Source organism: Mytilus californianus, unplaced genomic scaffold (genome assembly GCF_021869535.1).
Source record: "Mytilus californianus isolate M0D057914Y unplaced genomic scaffold, xbMytCali1.0.p SCAF_9, whole genome shotgun sequence".
Lineage (NCBI taxonomy): Eukaryota > Metazoa > Mollusca > Bivalvia > Mytilida > Mytilidae > Mytilus > Mytilus californianus.
The window spans coordinates 81,432,990-81,459,598 of record NW_026262745.1 but is presented as its reverse complement, the minus strand read 5'-3'; the positions used below and the strand labels follow the sequence as shown (position 1 = coordinate 81,459,598).

Here is a 26,609-nt window from a genome sequence, read left to right as displayed (position 1 = left end):
TTTGTGGTAATAAGCATTGTGTATTAGTTTCATAAAATTTGGTTGAGGCAACCTAAATTAGAGATCGGAAACTAGAAATTTTGCAATTTTTCCATTTATAAAAGGGCATAACTCTAAAACAGTTAAAGTGATGCCACCAAATTTAAAACTTGATCTGTGTTTTGTGGTAATTAGCATTGTGTTTAAGTTTCATAACATTTGGTTGAGGCAAACTCAAGTTAGAGAACGGAAACCAATTTTGGGACGTATGTACAGACAGACAAGGGTAAAACTTAATGCCCCCACCGCAACAGCGGGGGCATAAAAATAGCTAAATTATACTGCAAGAGTTACCAATTATTGACTCAGAAATGGAGTCAGGTTGTAACCGGCAGTAGTAAAACAATTTCTACAAGAATACCAGCAGTACTAAGAAAACATCGTTAAGAATACCCGAACTACACTGCAAGAGTTACCCGGCTTAGTGACTCAGAAATGGAGTCAGGCCGTAACCGGCAGTACAGCAAGCTCTTCAAGACCACTAAAAAAAAAGAATAAAAAAATAAAAAATAAATAAATAAATAAATGAAAATAAGTATATAAAAAGCTAACAAAAAATAAATAAATGAATATATATATATCTAAGAACAAATATTAAGAAAAAAAAAAAAAAAAAAAAAATTTCGGTTAAAATATATGTTATGTTAAACCAATTAAACTATTGAAACTATGCTAACTAAACAGTAACTCACGATAACCTTTGTTTTTTTTTTTGGTTTTTTTTTTCCAAATTTGCGGCACCCAAATTATTTTTGTGTCTACACTTTTGGACCTTATATAAATTTTTCTTATCATTAAGCTGCAAGTCAAATCTAAGACTTAAAAAATGGTACTTCACAAGATCTGGTTTGCGCTAACACAGTTTTAATTAGCGTGGGGCATTGTCTTCCTGCAAACAGCGTTCCAGTGTACTAGCACTATAAAGTCCTGCAACTATGGTAGGCTAGCACAAAGCAGTCAAAATTATACATACAACCTTTGGTTTTTTTTATTTATTTCCTTTTATTTACTTATCTTTGTTTTGTACATACAAAACCTTTTACTAATTATTTTTGCAAAACTCACAAACACATATTTAGGCCTATTTCGGTTTATACAAAATATTTGGCAACTAAATTCACATACACAATTTGGCATATCAAATTTATCCACTGTTTACTTAGCTGCTGGTGTACCAGGACAATGTTGCTGCCGCTCACTGCCGTTTGCTTGACCTAGTTTTCCTCCTGTCCCTACTTTTGGTGGCTCCATTTAATTATTTTTTATTTATTCACTTTTTTTTTTCTTTGGTTTTCTTAAAATAATTTCATTTTTATATTTTTTTTTTTTTTTATTTAATATTAGTTCTATTTTATTTTCATCAATTAATTTTATTCATCAATTTATTTATTTATTAGTTATTCTATCCTTTAAATTTTTACTCACTTTTACTTTTTATTCATAATAGGTTTTTTTTTTTCTTATTTGTCGTTCTAAATTATGTCAATTACCTTATTGTAAAAATTAAATTATTTAAATGCCCAAAAAGGCGCAAGCCAGGGCCGACCGTGTGAGGGCTGTATAGCCAGTCAAGGTCGTTAAAAACTTCCATCATCATCTGTCACATACTGTGGATTCATTTATTTTCGTGGATTGAGAATAACTTGCATTTTCGAGGATATTTGATTTCCTTGTTTTGCCAAAGTCTGCATTCAAGTCTATAGAAAACATGTAATTCGTTGAATATTTAAATTTGTGGTTCACCTGTACCTACGAAATCCATGAAAATTGGTAACCCAAGAATTATAATGAATGCATCGTAATTGCCCTGCTTTTCGACAGGCACCTATTTTGTTAACATCTATCCTTTCCAGAACATCCACATTTAATAAAACCTTGTCCATCACAAATGGAAAACAGTTTAACTGCTTGTCCAAAAAATATGAAATTGTCAATAGATACAGCTGATGGACTCAAAAACAGGAAATCAGTGGGTTTAAACTGGTTTCTTGTGTATGACCCTAACAAAAAATGCCATGTTTGATAGCAAGACTTTCCATGAACAATTTCTATTATATGTCTTGTGTCACCCTTCCCATGACTAACAACTGTGATAGGAATAGCAACATCACATCCAATGTCTATTTCTTCTAAAACTCTATTAGACCAACTTAACATACGATTGGCTTGTTTTTCCATTGATTGAGAAGCGTTTGCACGTTCATTTTGAATGACCGTTTCCGCATCATTACTTTTGACGGAAACTCTTCTGTTATGACCAATTTTCCACATAAAACATGTACATTTATTTTACAAGTAGAACACGAAGTTGCATTCACTCACTTAGTAGTAATATGAAAGGATAAGTTAACCCCAAACTTGTTGAGTGTAACTGCTGTAGGCTTTTTTATAAGACTTTTTAAATCAAAAAGAATTAATTATTTTTAAAAACTCCCTGAAATTTAATTAGGGAATCTGTAAAAAAGATCTTAATTATTTCAGGGATTTTATAAAATCACTAATCAGTTCAGTGATTATAAAAAATCCCTGAAATATCCCTGATTTTACAAATTCACTGTAACATATATTATACACTAAACAATGTGAAACATTCAAAAGAAGATAACTAAGCATAATCACTTTACCAATATTAAACTTAATCATTTTTACTATGTCAAGTATCTCTCTCTCTACTATAATTTTCAAGATACAGTACTTGCAACCTTAGGCGTTACTACAGTCAACAGTCATGGATCAGTCACCGATCAGTCAAGTTCACGTCAACTCATATCAACAATTCGTCAGACTTATAGTGAAAATCTTTGACTGATCGGACGGATTGATCTTTCTGACGATTTGAACTCTTCTGCATCACATGTTGAACTCATACAAATTACGGAATCTTAGTTTCATTTCATTTAATTAAAATGGTGTCACAGAAAAATATGAATCATTCAAATACCGAAGCCTGACATTTTATTATTAATCATTCAGTTATTAGCACTAAAATTTTGCGTTTGTTAGACGAGAACAGAAATATTCAGATAAAACTAAAATTTAAATCTTATTAAAGAATTGGAATTGTCGTTAATATATAGGCATTTTTTCAAACCAGATGAGTGTTAAAAACGGTGTTTATTGCGATTGTTGAATGTACTAAATTTTTCAAAAAATGCTCTAAAAAAATCAATTGATCAAATATTTCAAATTTTGGTGAATTCTTTTCAATAAAATAAAGAAATATGCAAGTGGGACACTCTAAAAAATTAAAACAAAATATAAAGTTTAAGAATCTTTTACCTTTTATTCTTCAAATTTTATAAAAAAAATAACTTATCCAGAGGCATTTGAAATAAATGATTGCAAAAAGTAAAATAACAAAAATACCAAACTGCAAGGAAAATCCAAAACGTAAAGTCCCCCAACAAATGGCAAAATCAAAATCAAAAGCTCAAACACATCAAACTAATGGAAAACAACCGTCACACCCCTGATCAGGCACAGGCATTTCCCTATGTAGAAAACGGTGGATCAAACCTGGCCCCACATCCAACCAAACCTCTCACCTGTATGACAGTCGCGTAAAATTCGATTATATTGACAACAATGTGTGAGCAAAACAGACAGACAGACATAATAGGTAACAAGAGGCTGTCAGAGTGACAGCAAACCGGATTTCCTGCAGATGTCGAACCCTGAACAGTTTATCAAGTATTGACACTACATTTAAAGCTTAAAACAGCTCTGAATTTGGATTATGATTGAATATTTGACACAGCATAGGTTTGTGACACAAAAAAAATTAATTTTGGACCCTAATTTGAACCAACTTGAAAACTGGGCCCAAAAATCCAATATTTAAAGACAGGTTTAGATTCAGCATTTGAAAGAACCCTATATATATATTCAATTTATGTTGAAATGAAACACAGTTTAATGTTATCCAAATACTTATTATTTTCTGTTCAAAGGGAAATAACTCAAACTGAATAAATGATATAAAAATAGTTCTCTAAAATTAGATATGATGTTATATCTATTTTCAAATTAAAATCAAAAATCTAAATACCACTTAGATTCAGCATATCAAAGAACAACAAGAATTCAATTTTTTTTTTTTAAATAAAAAAAATTGTATTTTGGACCCTTTGGACCCTTTGGACCTAAATGTGGACCAATTTGAAGACAGGCCTCAAAATTTAAAAAAAAAACAACAAGAGACCAAAGGACAAAGAAATTAATTTTTAATTTCTGTTCAAAGGGAAATTACTCAAATTCATATAATAAAAATAAATTTTGCTACTTAAAATTCTAAAACTCAACAACGAGAACAGATGAAATCGTGAAAATTGAACTTGACCTTCATTTAGTCACAGGAAACAATATCTAAATTTGAAAATATTTCGTCAAAGCATTTTCATGTTAATGAACGGACACTGTTTGGTAGCCGCTCGACCATTGCGCTAACAATGCAATTCTCCATTTAGTTAATGTTTCCAAGGGGCATAACTCTTTTTAAAATAATTAATAGGCACTGATTTTTAAACTCGTCCAAGTCATTGCTGATATAAACCTATGATATAAGTTTCATAAAAATCTGGCAAGAATTGTACACATGAGAGCGCTAACGATGCAATTTTCCATATAATGTTTCCAAGGGGCATAACTCTTCTAAAAAATATTGATTGGCACTGATTTTTGAACTTGTTCAAGACATTGTTAATATAAACCTATGATATAAGTTTCATAAAAATCTGGCAGGAATTGTACAAATGAGAGCGTTAACGATGCAATTTTCCATATAATTAATGTTTCCAAGGGGCATAACTCTTTCAAAAATAATTGATCGGCACTGATTTTCGAACTCGTCCAAGACATTGATGATAGAAACCTATGATATAAGTTTCATAAAAATCTGGCAAGAATTGTACACATGAGAGCGCTAACAATGCAATTTTCCATATAATTAATGTTTCCAAGGGGCATAACTCTTTCAAAAATAATTGATCGGCACTGATTTTCGAACTTGTCCAAGACATTGCTGATAGAAACCTATGATATAAGTTTCATTAAAATCTGGCAAGAATTGTACATGTGAGAGCTCTAACAAGACGGGACGGCTATAGTCAAAGCATATAAGCAAAAATGAAAGACAAGAATACAAAAAATGACCATAGCACAATAAAACAATGGCGGGATGTATAAATGCTGAGCCAAGCCAAAAGGATATTACCAAAAATGGACTAAACAGTAAAGGTTAAAAATAAACAAAGACAAATAAAAAGAACACTCTAACACTTAATTAAGATGATAAGAGACATCAGTACCTAGAATCTATACTTCAAGACCATCATGTATTATTTGTGATACTGAATATTTATCAACAAGGTCTTGGTATCTTTTGATGAACTTTTTTAGAAAAAGGACGAGACGTTCTTTGACATAACCCTGGTTTATCAGCTTTCTGCTTTGACACTGCTGACGTTTTATAAAGTCTGAGTAGCAGCTCTTGAATACCAAATGAGTTGAGAAATGTATATCCCATATGCAGGGGAAGTTGGTATATTGCTACTTCACTAGGTGGGGGAAATTCATAATTTCAAAATTAAAATCGTTTTGTTTGTCATAGATTCTGGTACTGAGATGACCACTTGTGTCAAATTCGAGGTACAAGTCTAAAAATGCAAACAACAATGCATATTGTTCATAAAAAGAAGAAATATTGGCAATTTTAAACAATGACAACAACCTTTTAGTATCTTTTCTCTGATATTTATCATATTTTATGAAAAAAAACATCCAGATGTACAAAAAGTACTAATATCCAATGGCAGTTCATGATTTCCATTAAAATAAAGAAATAATTTATTCATATACAACAAACACAAAACTTTAAGCATCTTTATCCTTATATTATTCACATTTCATCAAAAAATAAATGTGGATAGTGTCCACATATGGACACAGATGATGCCCCCGCTTGCATATCTTATAGTTATAAAGGGACATAACTGAAGAACAGTAAAAGTGACGCTACCAAAATTTGAACTTGATCTGAGTTTTTTGGTAATAAGCATTGTGTGTAAGTCTCATAACATTTGGTTGAGGCTAACTTAAGAAGAGAACAGAAACTAAAAATTCAGCAATTTTTCTATTTGTAAAAACGGTTGTGTATATTAGTTTTATAACATTTGATTGAGACAAATTAAAGTTAGAGAAAGGAAACGAAAAATTCAGCAATTTTTATGTTTATAAAGGGACATAACTCAAGAATGGTAAAAGTGTTGCCACCAAATTTCGTACTTAATCTGTATTATGTAGTAATGAGCATTGTGTATAAGTTTCATAACATTTGGTTCAACTTCAGAGGCAAACTAAAGTTAGAAAACGGAAACAAAAAATTTGTACTTGATCTTAGTTTTGTGGTAATGAATATTGTGTATAGGTTTCATAATGTTTGGTTGGGGCAAACTTAAGTTACAGAATGGAAACTAAAAATTTTGCAATCTTTCGATTTATAAAGGGGCATAACTCAATAATGGTTAAAGTGACACTACCCAAATTCAACTTGATCTGTGTTTTATCAGTGGAAGTCAAAATTAAACATTGCATTGTATAAAGCATTGATTGTAGTTGATTCAACTACAATCATGGACAAAGGAAATTTGTAAAGGGGCATAACTCTAGAACAATAAAAGTGACGCCACCAAAATTCAAACTTGATCTGTGTTTTGTGGTAATAAGAATTGTGTATAAGTTTCATAACATTTGGTTGAGGAAAACTAAAGTTAGAGAACGGAATCGATAAATTCAGCAATTTTCCATTTGTAAAGGGGCATAACTCTAGAACGGTAAAAGTGACGCCACCAAAATTTAAAGTTGATCTGTGTTTTGTGGTAATAAGCATTGTGTATAAGTTTCATAACATTTGGTTGAGGCAAACTAAAGTTAGAGAACAGAAACCAATTTTGGGACGTACGTACAGACGGACAAGGGTAAAACTTAATGCCCCCTCCACTATGGCGGGGGCATAAAAAAAACTTATCCAGAGGCATTTAAAATGACTGATTGCAAATAACATTGCATTTAATTGGATAAAGAGAAGAAAAATGGCATTTTTAAACATCGAGAACAATTTTAACATCTTTTCACTTATATTCATCATAAATTATGAAAAACAATCCATCCTGATGTACAAAACGAACTAAATTCAATGGCAGTTTATGATTTCCATCAAAATAAAGAAATAATTGCACTCTTTGTCAAAACACACACAAGTTTAGGCATCATTATCCTTAGATTATTCAAATTTTATAAAAATAACTCATCCGTAGGCATTTGAAATGACTGATTTCAATTAAAAGTGCATCAATTTTTATGAAAAGAAGAAATATTGGCTTTTTAAACAATGTGAACAAAATTGTTGTGAGTTATCTCATATACTGTATTTATCATATTTTATGAAAAACAACCAATCCTGATGTAAAGAAAAGGTCTAATAAAATGCTTCGCCAAGCACAGCCTGATACGACCGCAGAGATCGAACCCTGAACAGTTGGGGCAAGTTTAGACACAATATTCCAGCTTGATACTGTCTGAATTTGGATTGTGATCAAATTTTTGACATAACATAGGTTTCTGACACAAAAAAATGTGGTCAAAGACCTTAAAAATTTGGCCCCTCTATTATGTGTGCATCGGTGTGCATCAGTGTGAAAAAAATGTATGTGACAAACAGGAAGTAGGTAAGTGATGGATCAGAAAAAGGTTTTCTTGAGAAATATATATGTGACAAAAATGATTTATGGATGGATGAAAATATCTCCTTTTGAGCAGGGGTATGAAAAGAGTTATCTAAGGGTTATAACTATGCAAACTTTCAATTTCAGTTTATTAGCATAAATTGCCTGGATGATGAATTCAACCTTTTTGTGACAGAATATAAGTTCCCCCATAATATTTGTTCCAAAGAACTTTTATCATATAACTAAAGTTCCATTGGGAACTTTCCTTATATAATATTTTATCCAATGCTATAAGAAAATTTCCTTCACAAAGGATAAAATATTACATAAGGAAAGTTCCCAATGGAACTTTTGTTATATGCTAAAAGTTCTTTTGAATAAATATTATGGACAATGTTTTATATAATAAAAGTTCCAAGAATATTTGTTATATTATAAAAGTTCCAGGAGAATTTGTTATATTATAAAAAGTTCCAGGAATATTTTTTATATCTAAAAGTTCTAGGAATATTTGCTATATTATAAAAGTTTCAGGCATATTGGAATATTGGCTATATTATAAATGTTTCAGGAATAGTTATCATGGTTATTAGATATTTAAAGTTCTAGAAATATTTATTATATCTTCAAAGTTCTAGGAATATATACCACAATATCCAAAATAATTTCTAGCTACAAATGTATGGAAGTAAATTTCCAATAATAAAGTACAGGCATTTTCGTCTGAAATTTGTGGCTAACTTCATGCTTGACTAAAGTATAAAATAAACTTTCTTCATTGATACAGACTAACGGACCATTTAGTTAAGTAAGTCACAGTGGAGCATGCAGTAATAAAATATTAAAAATATATATTCTTACCTTCTTTAGAATAAGAGCCATCGTTTAAATATGTACAATTTTTGTTGTATTCCTCAGACTCCATTCTTTGTTTGTACTACATGTGCAGGTAAATGCCATGTGAGGTGAACATTAATTAAGATGTAATCAGGTGTTAAAAATCAAATAACACTCTATCTTTAAAGGAACAAATATTATGAAACCATATGATGTTTTAGTTCCAGGTGAATATCTTATGAAGGTGGAAATAGTATTATGTAATGTTTGTTCCCAAGAACTTTTATTATCCATAGTTTTGTTCCAGGGGGAACAAGTATCATGCGGAACAAATATATGTTCACAGTTTACAATGAGCATAAAATAGGCACTTATTCTTTGGTTATAACAGTTTGTGTCATCAAAATACTTAGTGCCTGCTGTGTCCATAATTCATTGAACCATGAAATAAGGATCAAAACCATAATTTGTCATATTTCGAAAATTCACATCATTATAAACATGTATGCATGAAGATGTGAAAACAACTTCACAGTTAACTACCTTAAACCAAACCTTAACCTTAGAATGGACAGATTTCAGACCATATCACATTTCGATGTTTCAAAAAACTTTTAAATCAGGGTCAAAACCTTAATTTTGCTTAATTTCAGAAAGTTCAAGTCATAATGAACATATGTATCAAGTTTCATGTTAATGTAACTTCAGCTTCACATCTAACTTCCTTAAACCAAATCTTTAAGCTAACAGATGTACAGACAGACTGGAATACACAATGTCACCCTTATTATTGTGGGTCAAGCATTTTAATAAAATGCTTTGCTGAGCGCAGCCTGATACGACCCCAGTGGTCGAACCCTGAACAGTTGGGGCAAATTTGGACACAATATTCAAGCTTGATACTATCTGAATTTGGATTGTGATCAAATTTTTGACATAATATGGGTTTCTGACACAAAATAAATGTGGTCAAAGATCTTACAAATCTAATGGGCAATACTGTGCAATTGAAGATTTCTTCTTGAAACTTTTCAAAAATTTGAAATTTTGAAAATAAAAAAAAAAAAATACGAACCCTTTTAAAAAAAATTGCCCCCAAACTTTTTGAAACACCCTTTTAGCATTAACCATCAAACTCAATTGCAGTCTTTCCTTTGTAGTATGGAACCTTGTAGTACAATTTTAGAGAGATCCATACACTTAATCACAAGTTACTGTCTGGAAACTAGAAAAATGATTTTTTTAACCATAAAAGCCCATTTAAATACATCATAAAAGTTTTAAAATAGAAAATGACATCATAGTCATGGCAAAAATTAAAAAACCTTTATTAAACATTTTTAAAATAGTAACTTCTAAAAATAAATTGACAGCTAATCACCTAAAGACAATACATTTCTTTATAAATAATTTACAAGCAGTGTAAGGGAGGTAATTTGACAATATGTGTTTGAATTATGTTTTGTACTTAAGTAATTGTCCATTAACCTGGAAACCCTTGTTTTTCCCCCTTTTTTGCCCCTAATTCCTAAACAGTTTGAGCCATAACCCCCCAAAGCAAATTCTTACCATCCCTTTGTGATTGTAACTTGTGGTATAATTTCAGAGAGATCCATACACCATTTCACAAGTTATTGTCTGGAAACTAGAAAAATGCTTATTTGGGCCCCATTTTGGCCCCTAATTCCTGAACTGTTAGGACCATAACCCTCAAAATCAATACCAACCTTCCTTTTGTGGTCATAAACCTTATGGTAAAATTTCATAGAAATCCATACACTTAAACAAAAGTTATTGTCCGGAAACCAATGTGTCTTCGGACGACGACAAGGACAACGACGTGATACCAATATAAAAAGAAGCATCAATCATAAATCAGATAACATGGGATTATTTTGATAATAACAATGTGTATTTGACAAACCACACAAGGAATCAATATTGCCACTTTTCAAATGGTTTAACCCATACAATTACATTTTTTTCCAATTCATTTATATGTTAATATATTAATAAACCCTTTTTCTCCAATCAAGTCCACATGCTAAAGTGCAATTATTCCAATTTGGCACCTGTTTTCATATTAACAACATGCCTTTTTAAATTCTTAATGTAACACTTATCTTTGTGATCAGGTACTACTGGCATAAAATTACATTTATCAATGAAACATGAAAATAAGGTAAGAATCAGGTCAACCCTTGGTCAACCCTGTCAGATGGACATTTACTAATTCTACAGAACAGATACTATTGATGTATTACTCAGAACTTGATGTTAATTATTGAAGCATAAAAATGAGGTCAAGATGTTTGACATACAAGTACATATTACAATGATTCTAAAGACAACTTTCGTATTCATGCATTTCCTCGTACAATTCTCATATCACAATGCTTAGGTCACAGTAAGAGTCAATTGGTCAATGACATTATTTACCTCATTCATTAAGAAGAACTGGAAACTAGTCTATAGACCATATATATTTGAAATAATTAGGGAATGTGTCCATGAGACACAGATGATGCCCCCACTTGCATATAATGTTATAAAGGGACATTATTCAAGAACGGTAAAGTGACGCTACCCAAATTTGTAATTGATCTGAGTTTTGTGGTAATAAGCATTGTGTATAAGTTTCATAACATTTGGTTGAGGCAAACTTAAGTTAGAGAACAGAAACGAAAAATTCAGCAATTTTTCCATTTGTAAAGGGCATTACTCTAGAATGATAAAAGTGACATCACCAAAATTCTAACTTGATCTGTGTATTGTGGTAACAAGCATTGTGTATAAGTTTCATAACATTTGGTTGAGGCAAACTAAAGTTAGAGAACAGAAACGAAAAATTCAGAAAGTTTCCATTTGTAAAGGGCATAACTCTAGAACGATAAAAGTGAGGCCACCAAAATTCAAATTTGATCTGTGTTTTGTGGTAATAAGCATTATGTATAAGTTTCATAACATTTGGTTGAGGAAAACTAAAGTTAGAGAACGGAAACGAAAAATTCAGCAATTTTTCCATTTGTAAAGGGCATAACTCTAGAACGGTAAAAGTGATGCCACCAAAATTCAAACCTGATTTGTGTTTAGTGATAATAAGCATTGTGCATAAGATTCATAACATTTGGTTGAGGCAAATTAGAGTTAAGAGAACGGAAACCAATTTTGGGACTTACGGACGGATGTACAGACGGACATGGGTAAAACTTAATGCCCCCTTCGCTACAGAAGGGGCTTAAGAAAAGATTGTGTAATGTTCAACTTATCTAGTTTTGTTTATGCAATCATTCTAATCACAGTTCAGTTGGAAACTTCAGACTAATAATGAATTATCATGCTCTGTAATAACCAGATGCATCCAGCTCTACTACCCTCTGTAATAACCAGATTCATCCAGCTCTACTACCCTCTGTAATAACCAGATTCATCCAGCTCTACTACCCTCTGTAATAACCAGATTCATACAGCTCTACTACCCTCTGGAATAACCAGATTCATCCAGCTCTACTACCCTCTGTAATAACCAGATTCATACAGCTCTACTACCCTCTGAAATAACAATATTCATCCTGTTCTTCTTCACTCTGAAATGTACAGATTCATCCAGCTCTACTACCTTCTGAAATAACCAGTTTCATCCAGCTCTACTACCCTCTGCAATAACCAGATTCATACAGCTCTACTACCCTCTGAAATAACCAGATTCATCCAGCTCTACTACCCTCTGCAATAACCAAATTCATACAGCTCTACTACCCTCTGAAATAACAATATTCATCCTGTTCTTCCCTCTGAAATGTACAGATTCATCCAGCTCTACTACCCTCTGAAATAATCAGATTTACCCAACTGTTGAAGCCTTCCCCACCAGAATAGCATCCCTAATTCTAACATTCTCATTGCTGCAACATACTTTGCTCTATGATACAAAAATAATTAGCATGACTACAATGGCAAATATCATACTTTCTAGAAAACATAAAATTTGTTTTGACCAAGTAATAATTTATCATGTAAACTCTAAAAGATCTTAATCCTTACCATACGGGAGCCGTAACATTACGGCCTCCACCCAAAATACTGTTTTTTTGGCTCCAATTGCCAAATTTACTTTTAGAGGTCAAATGTATGATATGTATTTCGAAATTGAAGCATGTTTCCTCAAACTTATGTTATTTATTGTCAGGTTTAAGGTGTAGTTTGACCCTAAATACTAAATAAAAATTGAAATCTGATAAAACTGTTTTTTCTGGAGCGGTGGGCTTCCCTTCGGTGTCTGGGACACGCAGTACAGAAGCCAAAAACTTTCAAAAATAGGATAAACCCACAGGCATATAACTACTGATCGTGTTTATTATTGAAATACGCTTGGGGAACGACTACTTCCTGTTGCAGGTACAGGTGAAACCAAAAAATCGAGAAAAATCTGAATATTCCAATTTTTGGTGAAATGACCTTCTTTAGACTACCATACTCAGATCAGGTTCACTCTGAACTAAGCACTTATGGGGTCAATGTGTTCACTGGGTCCACTCTACATGCAGACTACAATGAGATACATCCATCAGCATCCCTTCTGTCTTCCAGGTCAAGAAATAGAGCGAAAAATCAAAATTGTTGCTTTTTGCAACTTAAAACCAACTTTGGGGCAGCATCACACCCACCCACCTTGTCCTGTGATCCCCTATCTTAACTTTATTGACATCAATATGCATCAGCAGCAGAGTATAAGCTCATTTGTATATAATTTGCATATTTTTGCAAATGAACTAAAATTAGACATTTTCTGAAAACAGTTCAGCATGCGGAGAGTAAAATATGTTCTACAATTTTCAAATGAAGAATAAGAGATAAAATTCAAACCTCGGAATCATTGAGCTCATTGTCCAGAAAATCAAAGCCTTTGATTGTCAGATTAATATCATTGACATTTGGGTCATTGTCACCTGCAAATATAACAAAACACCTCTGTAATGATTCTACTTTGCTTTTATTAAGTCTGGTTGTGTATCATGAATTATCAAAGCTTAAGTATGTCTATAGTTATATCCACATCCTTTTTTCTCTGGTGGATAGTTGTCTCATTGGCAATCTGTCATTAAATGGAAGTTCTATCATAATATAAGATCTAAATGGAAGAAATATTCTATACATTTTTTCCACTGGAACAACTTATGGAATAAAGGGTGTATAACATTTGTTCCAGCAGGAACAGATATTATGGCATTGTTTATTGACTAAGTTTCCAGCAGAACTTTTATTTTGGCAGAACAAATAAAGGTTCACATATCATACTGCATCTCCTTATTTTTATAACTACAACAACTGGCAAAATAAAGCAGAAAAGTTGGGAAAGGATTAAACTTAAAATATCTTTTTAGAATTTTAAAAGTCACAAGTACAGAATAAACTTATTCAAAATCTGGAAAATAGGAAAAAATTCTCATACAATTCCATAATAGCAGGTGCACAACTTCAACGTGTTTGCAATCTTTCTGTGCAAATTTGTAGAACTTGGTTGAAAACTGTATGAGTTCAATTATCGGTATACAAATTATGTATCCACTTTTCAATGAACACCCGCACTGTGCACCATGCCACCTGACAACCACATACAAACAGGCCAAAACTTGTAATTACAGCAAAAAAGAAAATTCCACAAATGAAGGAAGCTGTTGGAAATCCTGGATGATTTGATTAGACAGCCAAGAAAAGTGAATTAACAAAGGAAGGACAACTTCTAAGCATAAGCAGGTCAAAGACAGATGAACAATGCCAATAGAAATGTAGACCCTTGCAGTTGTTCCAGAAACCAAATATAGTTGACCTTTTGCTTATACATGTAGTGTCTAACATACAAGCATAACCACAAAAACTAAACACTGGCCAATGAACCACGAATATGAGGTCAATGACAACTATTAACCCATAGACCAAATGACATAGCTATAGATTGAAGCAACTATAGGTCAGCTAATGACCTTCAAAAATTACAAAAAGAGTGCACACACTGAAATGTATTGCCTGCTTTACTAACCATGATTGATGTTATGTTAAAAGTCCTAAAGATAAAGTTTTACTACAAGTATCACATAATCTCAACATTATCAAAGATCCATGAAAATGAGGTCAAGGTCATATAAACCAAGCCAGACAGACATGTACACCTTCCAATCATTACATACACCAAATGTAGTTGACCTTATGCTTATAGGATACAAGAAACAGACAAAACCATGAAAACTGAATATTGACCAATGAAACATGAAAATGAGATCAAGGTCAGATGAACCCTGTTAGACAGACATATACACCTTACAGTCTTTGGTTTTTTATGTTGTGTTTTGTGTACTGTTGTTTGTTAGTCTTTTTCTTTTTAGCCATGGCATTGTCAGTTTATTTTCAACTTTTGAGTTAGAATGTCCCTTTAGTATCCTTCGCCTCTCTTTTACGATCATTCCATGCATCAATTAAAGTTGACCATATTGCTCGTAGTATTTAAGAAACAGACTTAACCAGGAAAACTTAATATTGACCAATGAACCATGAAAACAAGGCCGAGGTCAGACGAACCCTGCCAGACAGACATGTACATCTTGCAATCATTCCATACACCAAAAAAAGTTGACTTATTGCTTATAGTATCTTGGAAGAGAACCTAACTACTGAAACTTAACATTGATCAATGAACCACAAAAATTGTTCCTTGATTCATGTGAGGCTGACTTTATACAGGATCTTGTTAGGAAGAATCAAAAGAAGCTAGCATTAATTATCCTTTAACTTCACGTTCTGCTATATAGATGATGTCCTATTATTTAACAATTCAAAGTTTGGTGGCTATGTTGAACGCAACTACCCCATGGAACTTGAAATAAAGGATACAACAGATACAGTTAAGTCTGTCTCTAGAAATTAACAATGAGGGTCTGTTGAGAACAAAACTTTACCACAAAAGAGACGATTTCAGTTTCCCAATTCTGAACTTTCCATTTCTATATAGCAACATTCCAGCAACGCCTGCATATCGAGTATATATCTCCCAGTTGATACAATATTCTAGAGCTTGCATTTCTTATCATGATTTCCTTGATAGAGGGTTGCTGCTTACACAGAAGCTATTGAACCATTAATTCCAAGTGGTGAAGTTGAGATCATCCCTTTGAAAATTTTACTGACACCATCACAAGTTGGTTGAAAGTTATGGAATATCTGTTTCACAGATGACAACGGATGTGTTCCAATTCTCTTAACCACAATCCCATCCTCTTTTTCTTGAACGTGACTTAGCAAATTAGACTTATCACAGAGTATGTACTTACATGAGCAACATGTCCTGTTGCTCAGTCTATATTTTTCGATGTTGTGTTTTGTGTACTGTTGTGTTTTTTTTACCATTGCATTGTCAGTTTGTTTTTTCGACTTATAAGTTTTGAATATCCCTTTGGTATCTTTTGCCACACTTTTAATACTATGTGATGGCAGTAGCTCTAAATGATCTCTGGTCCAGGTGATCTAAATAGGAAAATGAGAATGTTACCCTCTGACGGACGGTCACTGACCCTTATTATTTAGTACAATACTTTAACATTTCATGACAAAACCTACTTGATCCAGCATCTGGTAGTGATGTTTCTTCGCCACTAGACACAACACTCTGTTGATGGTCCAAAGTATCACTCGACTGGCTAAATATTACCTGAAAAATCATAATTAATCAGAGAATATATTCTGAAATCAAATTCTCCATCCCATAATTCATATCTTAACTACCCGGTATTTAGAGTTATGAAGCATTCTAGTGTATCTTGGCTACACTTTGGTCACTTTATAAAACCAATAATTGGATATTATTTTGTGAACATATTCTTGACATACTTTCATTTCATGAAATCTTCTTTAGTCATGATTTCATCTTAAAGATTTTGTGTATTGTGTGTCCAAAATTTGAGAAAATCTCGTTTTCCCAGTTCCTAAAATGCCTGATGATTTCAAGCATGCATTCTAAAAATAGAATGCTTTGATTAAGGAAAGATTTTATTTTACAAAATAGTTCATTTTGAACCAAACAGACAGCCAAGGATGGGAAGCAAAAGCTATTTCATTTTGATTACAATTTGCTTTAAAATGGTTAAACATTGTTAAACATGGGATAGCAATTATAAATCTATGCTTTAACCTGTCAATTTAAACCTTTTCTGTCCATTCCAAAAGCTTAGATAATTACAATAACAATTCTATGTATGTTACATTGTTACAAAGCAGATAAGATGAAATCAGGTAATGCATAATATCACCTATTGCATGGACACAAGGAATACCTCTGTACATGAAGTTCTCTTCTCAAAACTTATTATAGCATGTTAGGTAACTGTGAAATAAAAGCTTATCAGAAGTTTATAATGAGCTGTTTAATAATATGTACATATATCCACTTGTTTTATTTATCAATTTTATTTTGTGGAGAAATTTACAAACCTCTTTTAACTTAAACAAGAGGCTGTCAGAGTGACAGCAAACCGGATTTTCCTGCAGAGGTCGAACCCTGAACAGTTGAGCAAGTATGGACACTACATTTAAGCTTAAAACTGCTCTGAATTTGGATTGTGGTTGAATATTTGACACAGCATAGGTTTGTGACACAAAATGAATGTGGTCAAAGAACTGAAATATTTGAAATTGGACATTTACCTATTATGGTCCAATATCCAAAATCTAAGTACATTGTCAGAATCAGCATATCAAAGAACTCGATGAAATCAAACAAAAGTTTAATTTAGGACCCTTTGGACCACAATGTGGACCAATTTGATAAAGGAGCTCACAATCCAAAATCTCTCAATACATGGTAAGATTCAGCATTTCAAGGAACCACATAAATTCAATTTTTGTGAATCAAACAAAGTTTAATTTTGGACCCTGATTTGGACCAACTTGAAAACTGGGCCCAAAAATCTAATAATTAAATACAGGTTTAGATTCAGCATTTGAAAGAACCCTATATATATCTAATTTAAGTTGAAATGAAACACAATTTAATTTTATCCATATATTTTCTGTGCAAAGGAAAATAACTCAAACTGGATATATAGATATGATTATAATCAATAAACCAGTGAAGTGATGACTAAGTTCTATAAAATTTAATATGATGTAATTTTTCAAATTATAATCAATAATATAATAACAACAACCAGTGATGACTAAGTTCTCTAAAATTAGATATGATTTAACACTCAAACATTGTTAAAATCAGCATATCAAAGAACCCAAGAATTCAATTTTTGATTATACAAAAGTTTAATTTAGGACCCTTTGTACCTCGATGTGGTATTATCTAACTAATAATGAAAATAAATACAGGTTTAGATTCGACATTTCAAAGAACCCTATATATCTTCAATTTATGTTGAAATCAAACACAGTTTAATTTTGGATCCCGATTTGGACCAACTTGAAAACTGGGCCCAAAATCAGAAATCTAAATATATGTTTATTAATAGACAATATAAGGTAAGTTTTGAAAGGAGTCAGTTCACCTAATCAAAAAAATATATATAGCATTCAGAAAATTAGTTTTTACAGAATAACAAACAACTTACAATTTACCAAAGAAAAGAAAAAAAAATTCAATTAATTCGGTGTCAATTGTTTTTTCTTAAAACAAAAAACCAACATAAATAAGACTTTTAACTGGTGGTTTAGCTGTTAAACACTAACTATATATAATAGGAACAAGAATGCACATGTTGTTGTGCTAAGCATACCCCAACTCCTTATTCAAAGGATCTGAAAAGTGCACACACATTACAACTCATCACTGTCAAGCTTTTGACTAAATTTGAAATCAATCTGTTCAGTTGTTTTAAAAAAAAAATTTTGTTGGACAAATGACCATGGCAAGACAGCCAAAACAGAATAAAGAACTAACAGACAGAACTGGAGGCTCTAAAGAGCCTGCGTCGCTCACCTTGGTCTATGTGCATATATATCAAACAAAGGACACTCTCCAACATTGTAGACGAGAATAGACTTCATGACTAAATTCTCTATTTTGTTGATCTTGTATTACTGATCTTTTAGTCTGATTAGTTTCTCTCTATTTTCTTTTGTTTTTGCTCAAAACACAAAAGAGGGTAAAAAAAATCCTCATTTAAGGGCAATCAGTCCTATGAAGAGTGACAGTCTACTATCTATATCGGCAAAATTTGACTTTTTAATGGATCTTGCCTTGCTGATCATTTTTGTGATTTAAAGTGTTTATTTATCTAAAAAATTGACTATAAAGGACAATAACTCCTTAAGGGGTCAATTGACCATTTTGGTCATGTTGACTTATTTGTAGATCTTACTTTGCTGAACATTATTGCTGTTTACAGTTTATCTCTATCTAAAATAATATTCAAGATAATAACCAATAAACAGCTGCGCCATGAGCGCATGTTACGCCCGTCGTCTTGTGTGTGAATTTTGATGCAATAAGCATAAATAGTTTCTGACATACGGCGTGACATGCGAAAACCCCCCTTTTTTTTTACAAAAAACTCAATATCTCTAAAATAAAATTTTGAATCAAAACCAAAAAGTATACAGATCTTTAGATTAATATAACTAAGAAGTGTGTAAAATTTTAAGCAATAATCATAAATCGTTTTTGAGATACGGGCGCGACATGTGAAAACCCCCCCTTTAAAAAAAAATTTAAAAAATCAATATCTCAAAAATAAAATTTTGAATCAAAACCAAAAAGTATACAGATCTTTAGATTAATATAACTAAGAAGTGTGTCAAATTTTAAGCAATAATCATAAATCGTTTTTGAGATACGGCGCGACATGTGAAAAACCCCTCCCCCTTTTTTTACAAAATACTCAATAACTCAAAATAAAATTTTGAATCATCACCAAAAAGTATACAGATATTAAGGTTAATATAACTAAGAAGTGTATAAAGTTTTAAGCAATAATCATAAACTGTTTTTGAGATACGGTGCGACATGTGAAAAACCCCTCCCCCTTTTTTAACAAAATACTCAATATCTCTAAAATAAAATTTTGAATCATCACCAAAAAGTATACAGATCTTAAGATTAATATAACTAAGAAGTGTGTAAAGTTTTAAGCAATAATCATAAATTGTTTTTGAGATACGGCGCGACATGTGAAAAAAAACACACACCTGTTTTAGTTACTAAGTCCCGTAACTCAAAAAGTTTTAATCTTATTTTCACCAAAAAGTATACAGATCGTTTGACCATCATAAGAAACAACTATGTTAAGTTTCATGAAATTTGGATAAGTCATTCTCAAGTTACAGTGCGACATGTTTACGCAGGACAGACAGACAGACAGACAGACAGACAGACGGACGGACAGACAGACGGACAGACAGACGGACGGACGCCGGACATTTGTATACCATAATACGTCCCGTCAAAAATTTGACAGGCGTATAAAAACTGCAAAATTTCCTTAAAATTACCAATTCAGGGGCAGCAACCAACTATGAGTTGTCTGATTTGTCTAAAAATTGCAGGGCAGATAGATCTTAAGCTGATGAACATTTTTATCCATGTCCGATTAGCTCTAAATACTTTAGATTCAGAGATATCAGCCAAAATCTGCATTTTACCCCTATGTTCTATTTTTAGCCATGTTGGCCATCTTGGTTGGCGGGCCGGGTCATCGGACACATTTTTTAAACTAGATACCCTAATGATGATTGTGACCAAGTTTAGTTAAATTTGTCTCAGTAGTTTCAGAGGAGAAGATTTTTGTAAAAGATTACAAAAATTTACAAAAAATTGTTAAAAATTGACGGTAAAGGGGAATAACTCCATAAAGGGTCAATTGACCATTTTGGTCATGTTGACTTATTTGTAGATCTTACTTTGCTTTACATTATTGCTGTTTACAGTTTATCTCTATCTATAATAATAATCAAGATAATAAACAATAAAATGCTTCGCTGAGCGCAGCTGGATACGACTGCAGAGGTCCAACCCTGAACATTTGGGGCAAAAATGGACACAATATTCGCACATGATACAGGTCTGAATTTGGATTGTAAATAAATATTTGACACATAATAGGTTTCTGACACCGAATAACTGTAGTCAAAGAAGTTAGAATTGGTTATATGATTTGTATTTATATTCAATTTTTTGCTTTTGTGCAATACACTATGCTGTTGCGAAATTGACCCCCCCCCCCCCCCAAAAAAAAATTTACCCCCCCTTTTTTTGCTTTGGGAATACACCGTGCTGTTGCCTATTGACCCCCCCCCCCCCTAAAAAAAAAAAAATGTTTACCCCCTCCCCCTTTTTTGGCAAAAAGAAATAATATTTGAAGAAATTTTCTTTTAAATTTCTGAAATCTGAAATGAAAAAAAAATCGCCCCCACAATTTCTTTTTTACCCCCCTCCCCCCTCTAAATTTTTTTTTAACCTTCCCCCCTTTTCCAAACAAAAAATTCTTTCCCTCAAGATATGGTCATAATCTCAATTCAAATTTCCAATGGAGTTTGCAACCATAATTACCAATTTAAATACATCATAAAAGTCTAAGAATAGAAAAAAAAAAATCCCCCCCCCCCAAATTTTTTGAACCCCCTTATGATTCATCACCCCCAAACTCAATCCCAGCCTTCCCTTTGTGGTATGGTACCTTGCAGTACAATTTCAGAGAGATCCATACACTTGAACACAAGTTATTGTCTGGAAACTAGAAAAATGCTTGTTTTTTGGCCCCTTTTTGTAACCCGGATTTGTTTTTTTCTCAATCGATTTATGAATTTCGAACAGCGGTATACTACTGTTGCCTTTATTTGGCCCAAAATTCCTAAATGTTTAGGGCAATTACCCCCAAACTCAAACCCAGCTTTCCCTTTGTGATATGGAACCTTGTAGTACAATTTCATAAAGATCCATACACTTACACACAAGTTATTGACCTGAAACTAGAAAAATGCTTGTTTTTTGCCCCTTTTTGGCCCCTAATTCCTAAAATTTTGAAGCAATTACCCCCAAAATCCATCCCAGCCTTCCCTTTGTGGTATGGTACCTTGCAGTACAATTTCAGAGATCCATACACTTGAACACAAGTTATTGTCTGGAAACTAGAAAAATGCTTATTTTTGGCCCCTTATTCCTAAACGGTTTGGGCAATTACCCCCAAACTCAATTCCAGCTTTCCCTTTGTGATATGGAACCTTGTAGTACAATTTTAGAAAGATCCATACACTTACACACAAGTTATTGTCATGAAACTAGAAAAATGCTTGTTTTTTGCACCTTTTTTGGCCCCTAATTCCTAAAATTGTGAGGCAATTACCCCCAAAATCAATCCCAGCATTCCGTTTGTGATATGGAACCTTGTGGTTCAATGTCAGAGAGATCCATACACTAACACACAAGTTATTGTCTGGAAGTTACAAAAATACTTATTTTTGGCCCCTTATTCCTTAACTGTTGGTACCATAACCCCCAAAATCAATCCCAACCTTCCTTTTGTGGTATTGAAACTTGAAAATTTCATAGAGACCCATTCACTTAAACTAAAGTTATTGTGCGAAAACCAATGTGTCTTCGGATGACGACGATGACAACGACCACGCCAACGTCATACCAATATACGACTGCAAAAATTTTTTTGCGGTCTAATAAAAACTGCAAAACTTCCTTAAAATTACCAATTCAGGGGCAGCAACCCAACAACGGGTTGTCTGATTTGTCTGAAAATTTCAGGGCAGATAGATCTTGACCTTATGAACAATTTTATCCCATGTCAGATTTGCTCTTAATGCTTTGGTTTCAGAGATATAAGCCAAAATCTACATTTTCACCCTTTGTTCTATTTTTAGCCATGGCGGCCATCTTGTTTGGCAGTCCGGGTCATCGGACACATTTTTTAAACTAGATACCCCAATGATGATTGTGGCCAAGTTTGGTTAAATTTGGCCCAGTAGTTTCAGAGGAGAAGATTTTTGTAAAAGTTACAGACAGACGACGGACGCCAAGTGATGAGAAAAGCTCACTTGGCCAGGTGAGCTAAAAATGAGGCAATATAGCCCCTTCTATAAGGAGTAATACCACCATTGTTTTTCCCTTATTAGTATTTGTTAAATTGGCACTTTTCAAAAAATTGTGCAGAATTTATTTTTGTTTCAAACAAAGAAATACTTGGCATGAGTAAAGTTTTATCCTGTCCAGTTCTACATACAAAATTTCACATAACATTTCATTGCATATAAGATAATAACCATCACTGGAAGTTAACCAATCAAATTTCAGCCCTTTTCTTCCTGTTTACAAGCTTTAGTAACCATGTAACCTCAAGTTTCCAAAATATTTTATAGAAACACAAAATAAATTAAATGTGGATAGTGTCCACATGTGGACACAGATGATGCCCCCGCTTGCATATCATATAATTATAAAGGGACATAACTGAAGAACGGTAAAAGTGACGCTACCCAAATTTGAAATTGATCTGAGTTTTGTGGTAATAAGCATTGTGTGTAAGTCTCATAATATATATACCAAAATATTACTAGATCCTCCTAAAGACAAACAACAATATGTCTGGTCTGCTAAGTTCAATATATAACAGCATAAATTTATATAAGTAACAAATAAATTGCTTCGCTGAGCGCAGCCTGATACGACCGCAGAGGTCGAATCCGGAACAGTTGGGGCAAATTTGGACACAATATTCAAACTTGATACTGTCTGAATTTGGATTGTGATCAAATTTTGGACATAATATAGGTTTCTGACACAAAACTAGAGGCTCTAAAGAGCCTGTGTCGCTCACCTTGGTCTAAGTGCATATTAAACAAAGGACACAGATGGATTCATGACAAAATTGTGTTTTGGTGATGGTGATGTGTTTGTAGATCTTACTTTACTGAACATTCTTTCTCCTTACTATTATCTCTCTCTATAATGAACTTGGCCCGGTAGTTACAGTGGAAAATATATTGTAAAAATTTACAAAAATTTACAAAATTTACGAAAATTGTAAAAAATTGACTATAAAGGGCAATAACTCCTTAAGGGGTCAATTGATAATTTTGGTCATGTTGACTTATTTGTAGATCTAACTTTGCTGTACATTATTGCTGTTTACAGTTTATCTCTATCTATAATAATATTCAAGATAATAACCAAAAACGGCAAAATTTTCTTAAAATGACCAATTCAGGGGCAGCAACCCAACAACCTGTTGCCTGATTGGTCTGAAAATTTGAAGGCAAATAGATCTTGACCTAATGAACAATTTTATCCCCATCAGATTTGCTCTTAATGCTTTGGTTTCAGAGATATGAGCCAATAAAATGCTTCGCTGGGGCGCAGCTTGATACGACCGCAGAGGTCGAACCCTGAACAGTTGGGGCAAGTATGGACACAACATTCAAGCTTGATACAGCTCTGAATTTGGATTGTTATTAAATATTTGACACAGCATAGGTTTCTGACACAGAAAGAATGTGGTCTAAGAACTTGAATTTTTTTAATTTACCTATTATGGTCCAATGTCCGAAATCAAAATACATGGTTAGATTCAGCATATCAAAGAACTACATATATTCAATTTTTGTTAAAATCAAACAAAGTTTAATTTTGGACCCCAACTTGGACAAACTTGAAAACTGGGCCCATAATCAAAAATCTAAACACATGTTTAGATTCAGCATATCAAAGAACCCCAAGAATTCAATTTTTGCTAAAATCAAACTAAGTTTAATTTTGGACCCTTTGGACCTTAATGTAGACCAATTTAAAAAACGGGACTTGAAATTAAAAATCTAAATACACGGTTAGTTTGGAATATCAAAAAACCCCAATAATTCAATTTTTGATGAAATCAAACAAAGTTTAATTTTGGACCCTTTTGACCTCAATATGAACCAATTTGATAGCGGGGCCCACAAATAAAAAATCTAAGTTCATGGTTAGATTCAGCATATCAAAGAACCCCATATATTCAATTTTTGTTGAAATAAAAAAAAGTATAATTTTGGACCCCAACTTGGACCAACTTGAAAACTGGGCCCATAATCAAAAATCTAAACACATGTTTAGATTCAGCATATCAAAGAACCCCAAGAATTCAATTTTTGTTAAAATCAAACTAAGTTTAATTTTGGACCCTTTGGACCTCAATGAAGACCAATTTAAAAAACGGGACCCAAATTCAAAATCTAAAAACACGGTTAGATTTGGCATATCACAGAACCCCAATAATTCAATTTTCGATGAAATCAAACAAAGTTTAATTTTGGACCCTTTTGACCTCAATATGAACCAATTTGATAGCGGGGCCTACAAATAAAAAATCTAAATACATGGTTAGATTCAGCATATCAAAGAACCTCATATATTCAATTTTTGTTGAAATCAGACAAAGTTTAATTTTGGTCCCCAATTTGGACCAACTTGAAAACTGGGCCCATAATCAAAAATCTAAATACATGTTTAGATTCAGCATATCAAAGAACCCCATATATTCAATTTTTGTTGAAATCAAACAAAGTTTAAATACTGGACCCTATCTTGGACCAACTTGAAAACTGGGCCCATAATCAAAAATCTAAACACATGTTTAGATTCAGCAAATCAAAGAACCCCAAGAATTCAATTTTTGTTAAAATCAAACTAAGTTTAATTTGGACCCTTTGGACCTCAATGTAGACCAATTTAAAAAACAGGACCCAAAATTAAAAACCTAAATACACGTTTAGATTTGGAATATCAAAGAACCCCAATAATTCAATTTTAGATGAAATCAAACAAAGTTTAATTTTGGACCCTTTTGACCTCAATATGAACCAATTAGATAACGGGGTCCACAAATAAAAAATCTAAATACATGGTTAGATTCAGCATATCAAAGAACCCCATATATTCAATTTTTGTTGAAATCAAACAAAGTTTAATTTTGGACCCCAATTTGGACCAACTTGAAAACTGGGCCAAAAATCAAAAATCTAAATACATGTTTAGATTCAGCATATCAAAGAACCTCATATATTCAATTTTTGCTAAAATCAAACAAAGTTTAATTTTGGACCCTTTGGACATTAATGTAGACCAATTTGAAAACTGGACCCAAAATTAAAAATCTAAATACACTGTTAGATTCGGCATAACAAATAAATAAATGTGATCAAAGATTTTACAAATCTAATGCGCCATACTGTGCAATTAAAGATTACTTCTTGAAATTTTTCAATATTTGAAATTTGAAAAAAAAATAATATTTGAAGAATAATTCTTTTTAATTTCTGAAATCTGAAATGAGAAAAAATTGGCCCCCCACAATTTCTTTTTATCCCCCCCCCCCTTTTTCCCCCAAAAAAATTCTTTCCCTCAAGATATGGTCATAATCTCAATTCAAATTTCCAATGGAGTTGGCAACCATAATTACCCATTTAAATTTACCATAGTGCTAACTTAATCTATTTTATAATAGAATTAATAAAAATATAGTGTCAAATCTTTCATATGGATTTTTTTGTAAAAAAAAAAGATGAAAACATTTGCAGATATTTTTACTGGTCTTCCTTTATAAATATGCATTTCTTTAAACATAATTTAAAAGCAGTGTAAGGGAAGTAACCAAAACGTTGTATTTGGATTACCTCCCTTACACTGTTTTAGATTATCTTTATTGTTCATTAACCATTACTTTATACATAATTTAAAAGCAGTGTAAGGGAGATAATTTCAATGATGTATTTGATTTATCTCCCTTACACTGCTTTAAATTATGTTTTGTACTAAAGTATTTGTCCATTAACCAGGACAACCTTGTTTTTCCCCCTTTTTTGCCCCTAATTCCTAAACGGTTTGAGCCATAACCCCCCAAAGCAAATCCTAACCATCCCTTTGTGGTATGGAAACTTGTAGTATAATTTCAGAGAGATCCATACACCTTTCCACAGTTATTGTCTGGAAACTAGAAAATGCTCCTTTTTGGCCCCTTTTTGGCCCCTAATTCCTTA

The 26,609-nt window shown here is 32.6% G+C and overlaps 1 protein-coding gene and 2 long non-coding RNA genes across 5 annotated transcripts in view; 2 read left to right on the top strand and 1 right to left on the bottom strand.

Annotated features, from left to right (window-relative positions):
• The window catches only part of LOC127716465 (protein furry homolog), a 631,222-nt gene that overhangs the window by 164,266 nt on the left and 440,347 nt on the right, over positions 1–26,609 (bottom strand). For both annotated transcript variants that reach the window (XM_052222678.1, XM_052222679.1), the window contains exons 50-51: positions 16,212–16,302; positions 13,467–13,549 (exon numbers count right to left, since the gene is read on the bottom strand). In XM_052222678.1, coding sequence (XP_052078638.1) covers positions 13,467–13,549; positions 16,212–16,302 — 174 coding nt within the window. The remainder of the gene's footprint in view (positions 1–13,466; positions 13,550–16,211; positions 16,303–26,609) is intronic.
• LOC127716526 (uncharacterized) overlaps positions 1–26,609 on the top strand; it is a 331,247-nt gene that overhangs the window by 79,219 nt on the left and 225,419 nt on the right. The gene's annotated exons all lie outside the window — the stretch shown is intronic.
• Positions 18,517–26,609, top strand: part of LOC127716520 (uncharacterized) — a 157,635-nt gene continuing 149,542 nt past the window's right edge. For both annotated transcript variants that reach the window (XR_007988971.1, XR_007988970.1), the window contains exon 1: positions 18,517–20,598. This is a non-coding gene — a long non-coding RNA (uncharacterized LOC127716520). The remainder of the gene's footprint in view (positions 20,599–26,609) is intronic.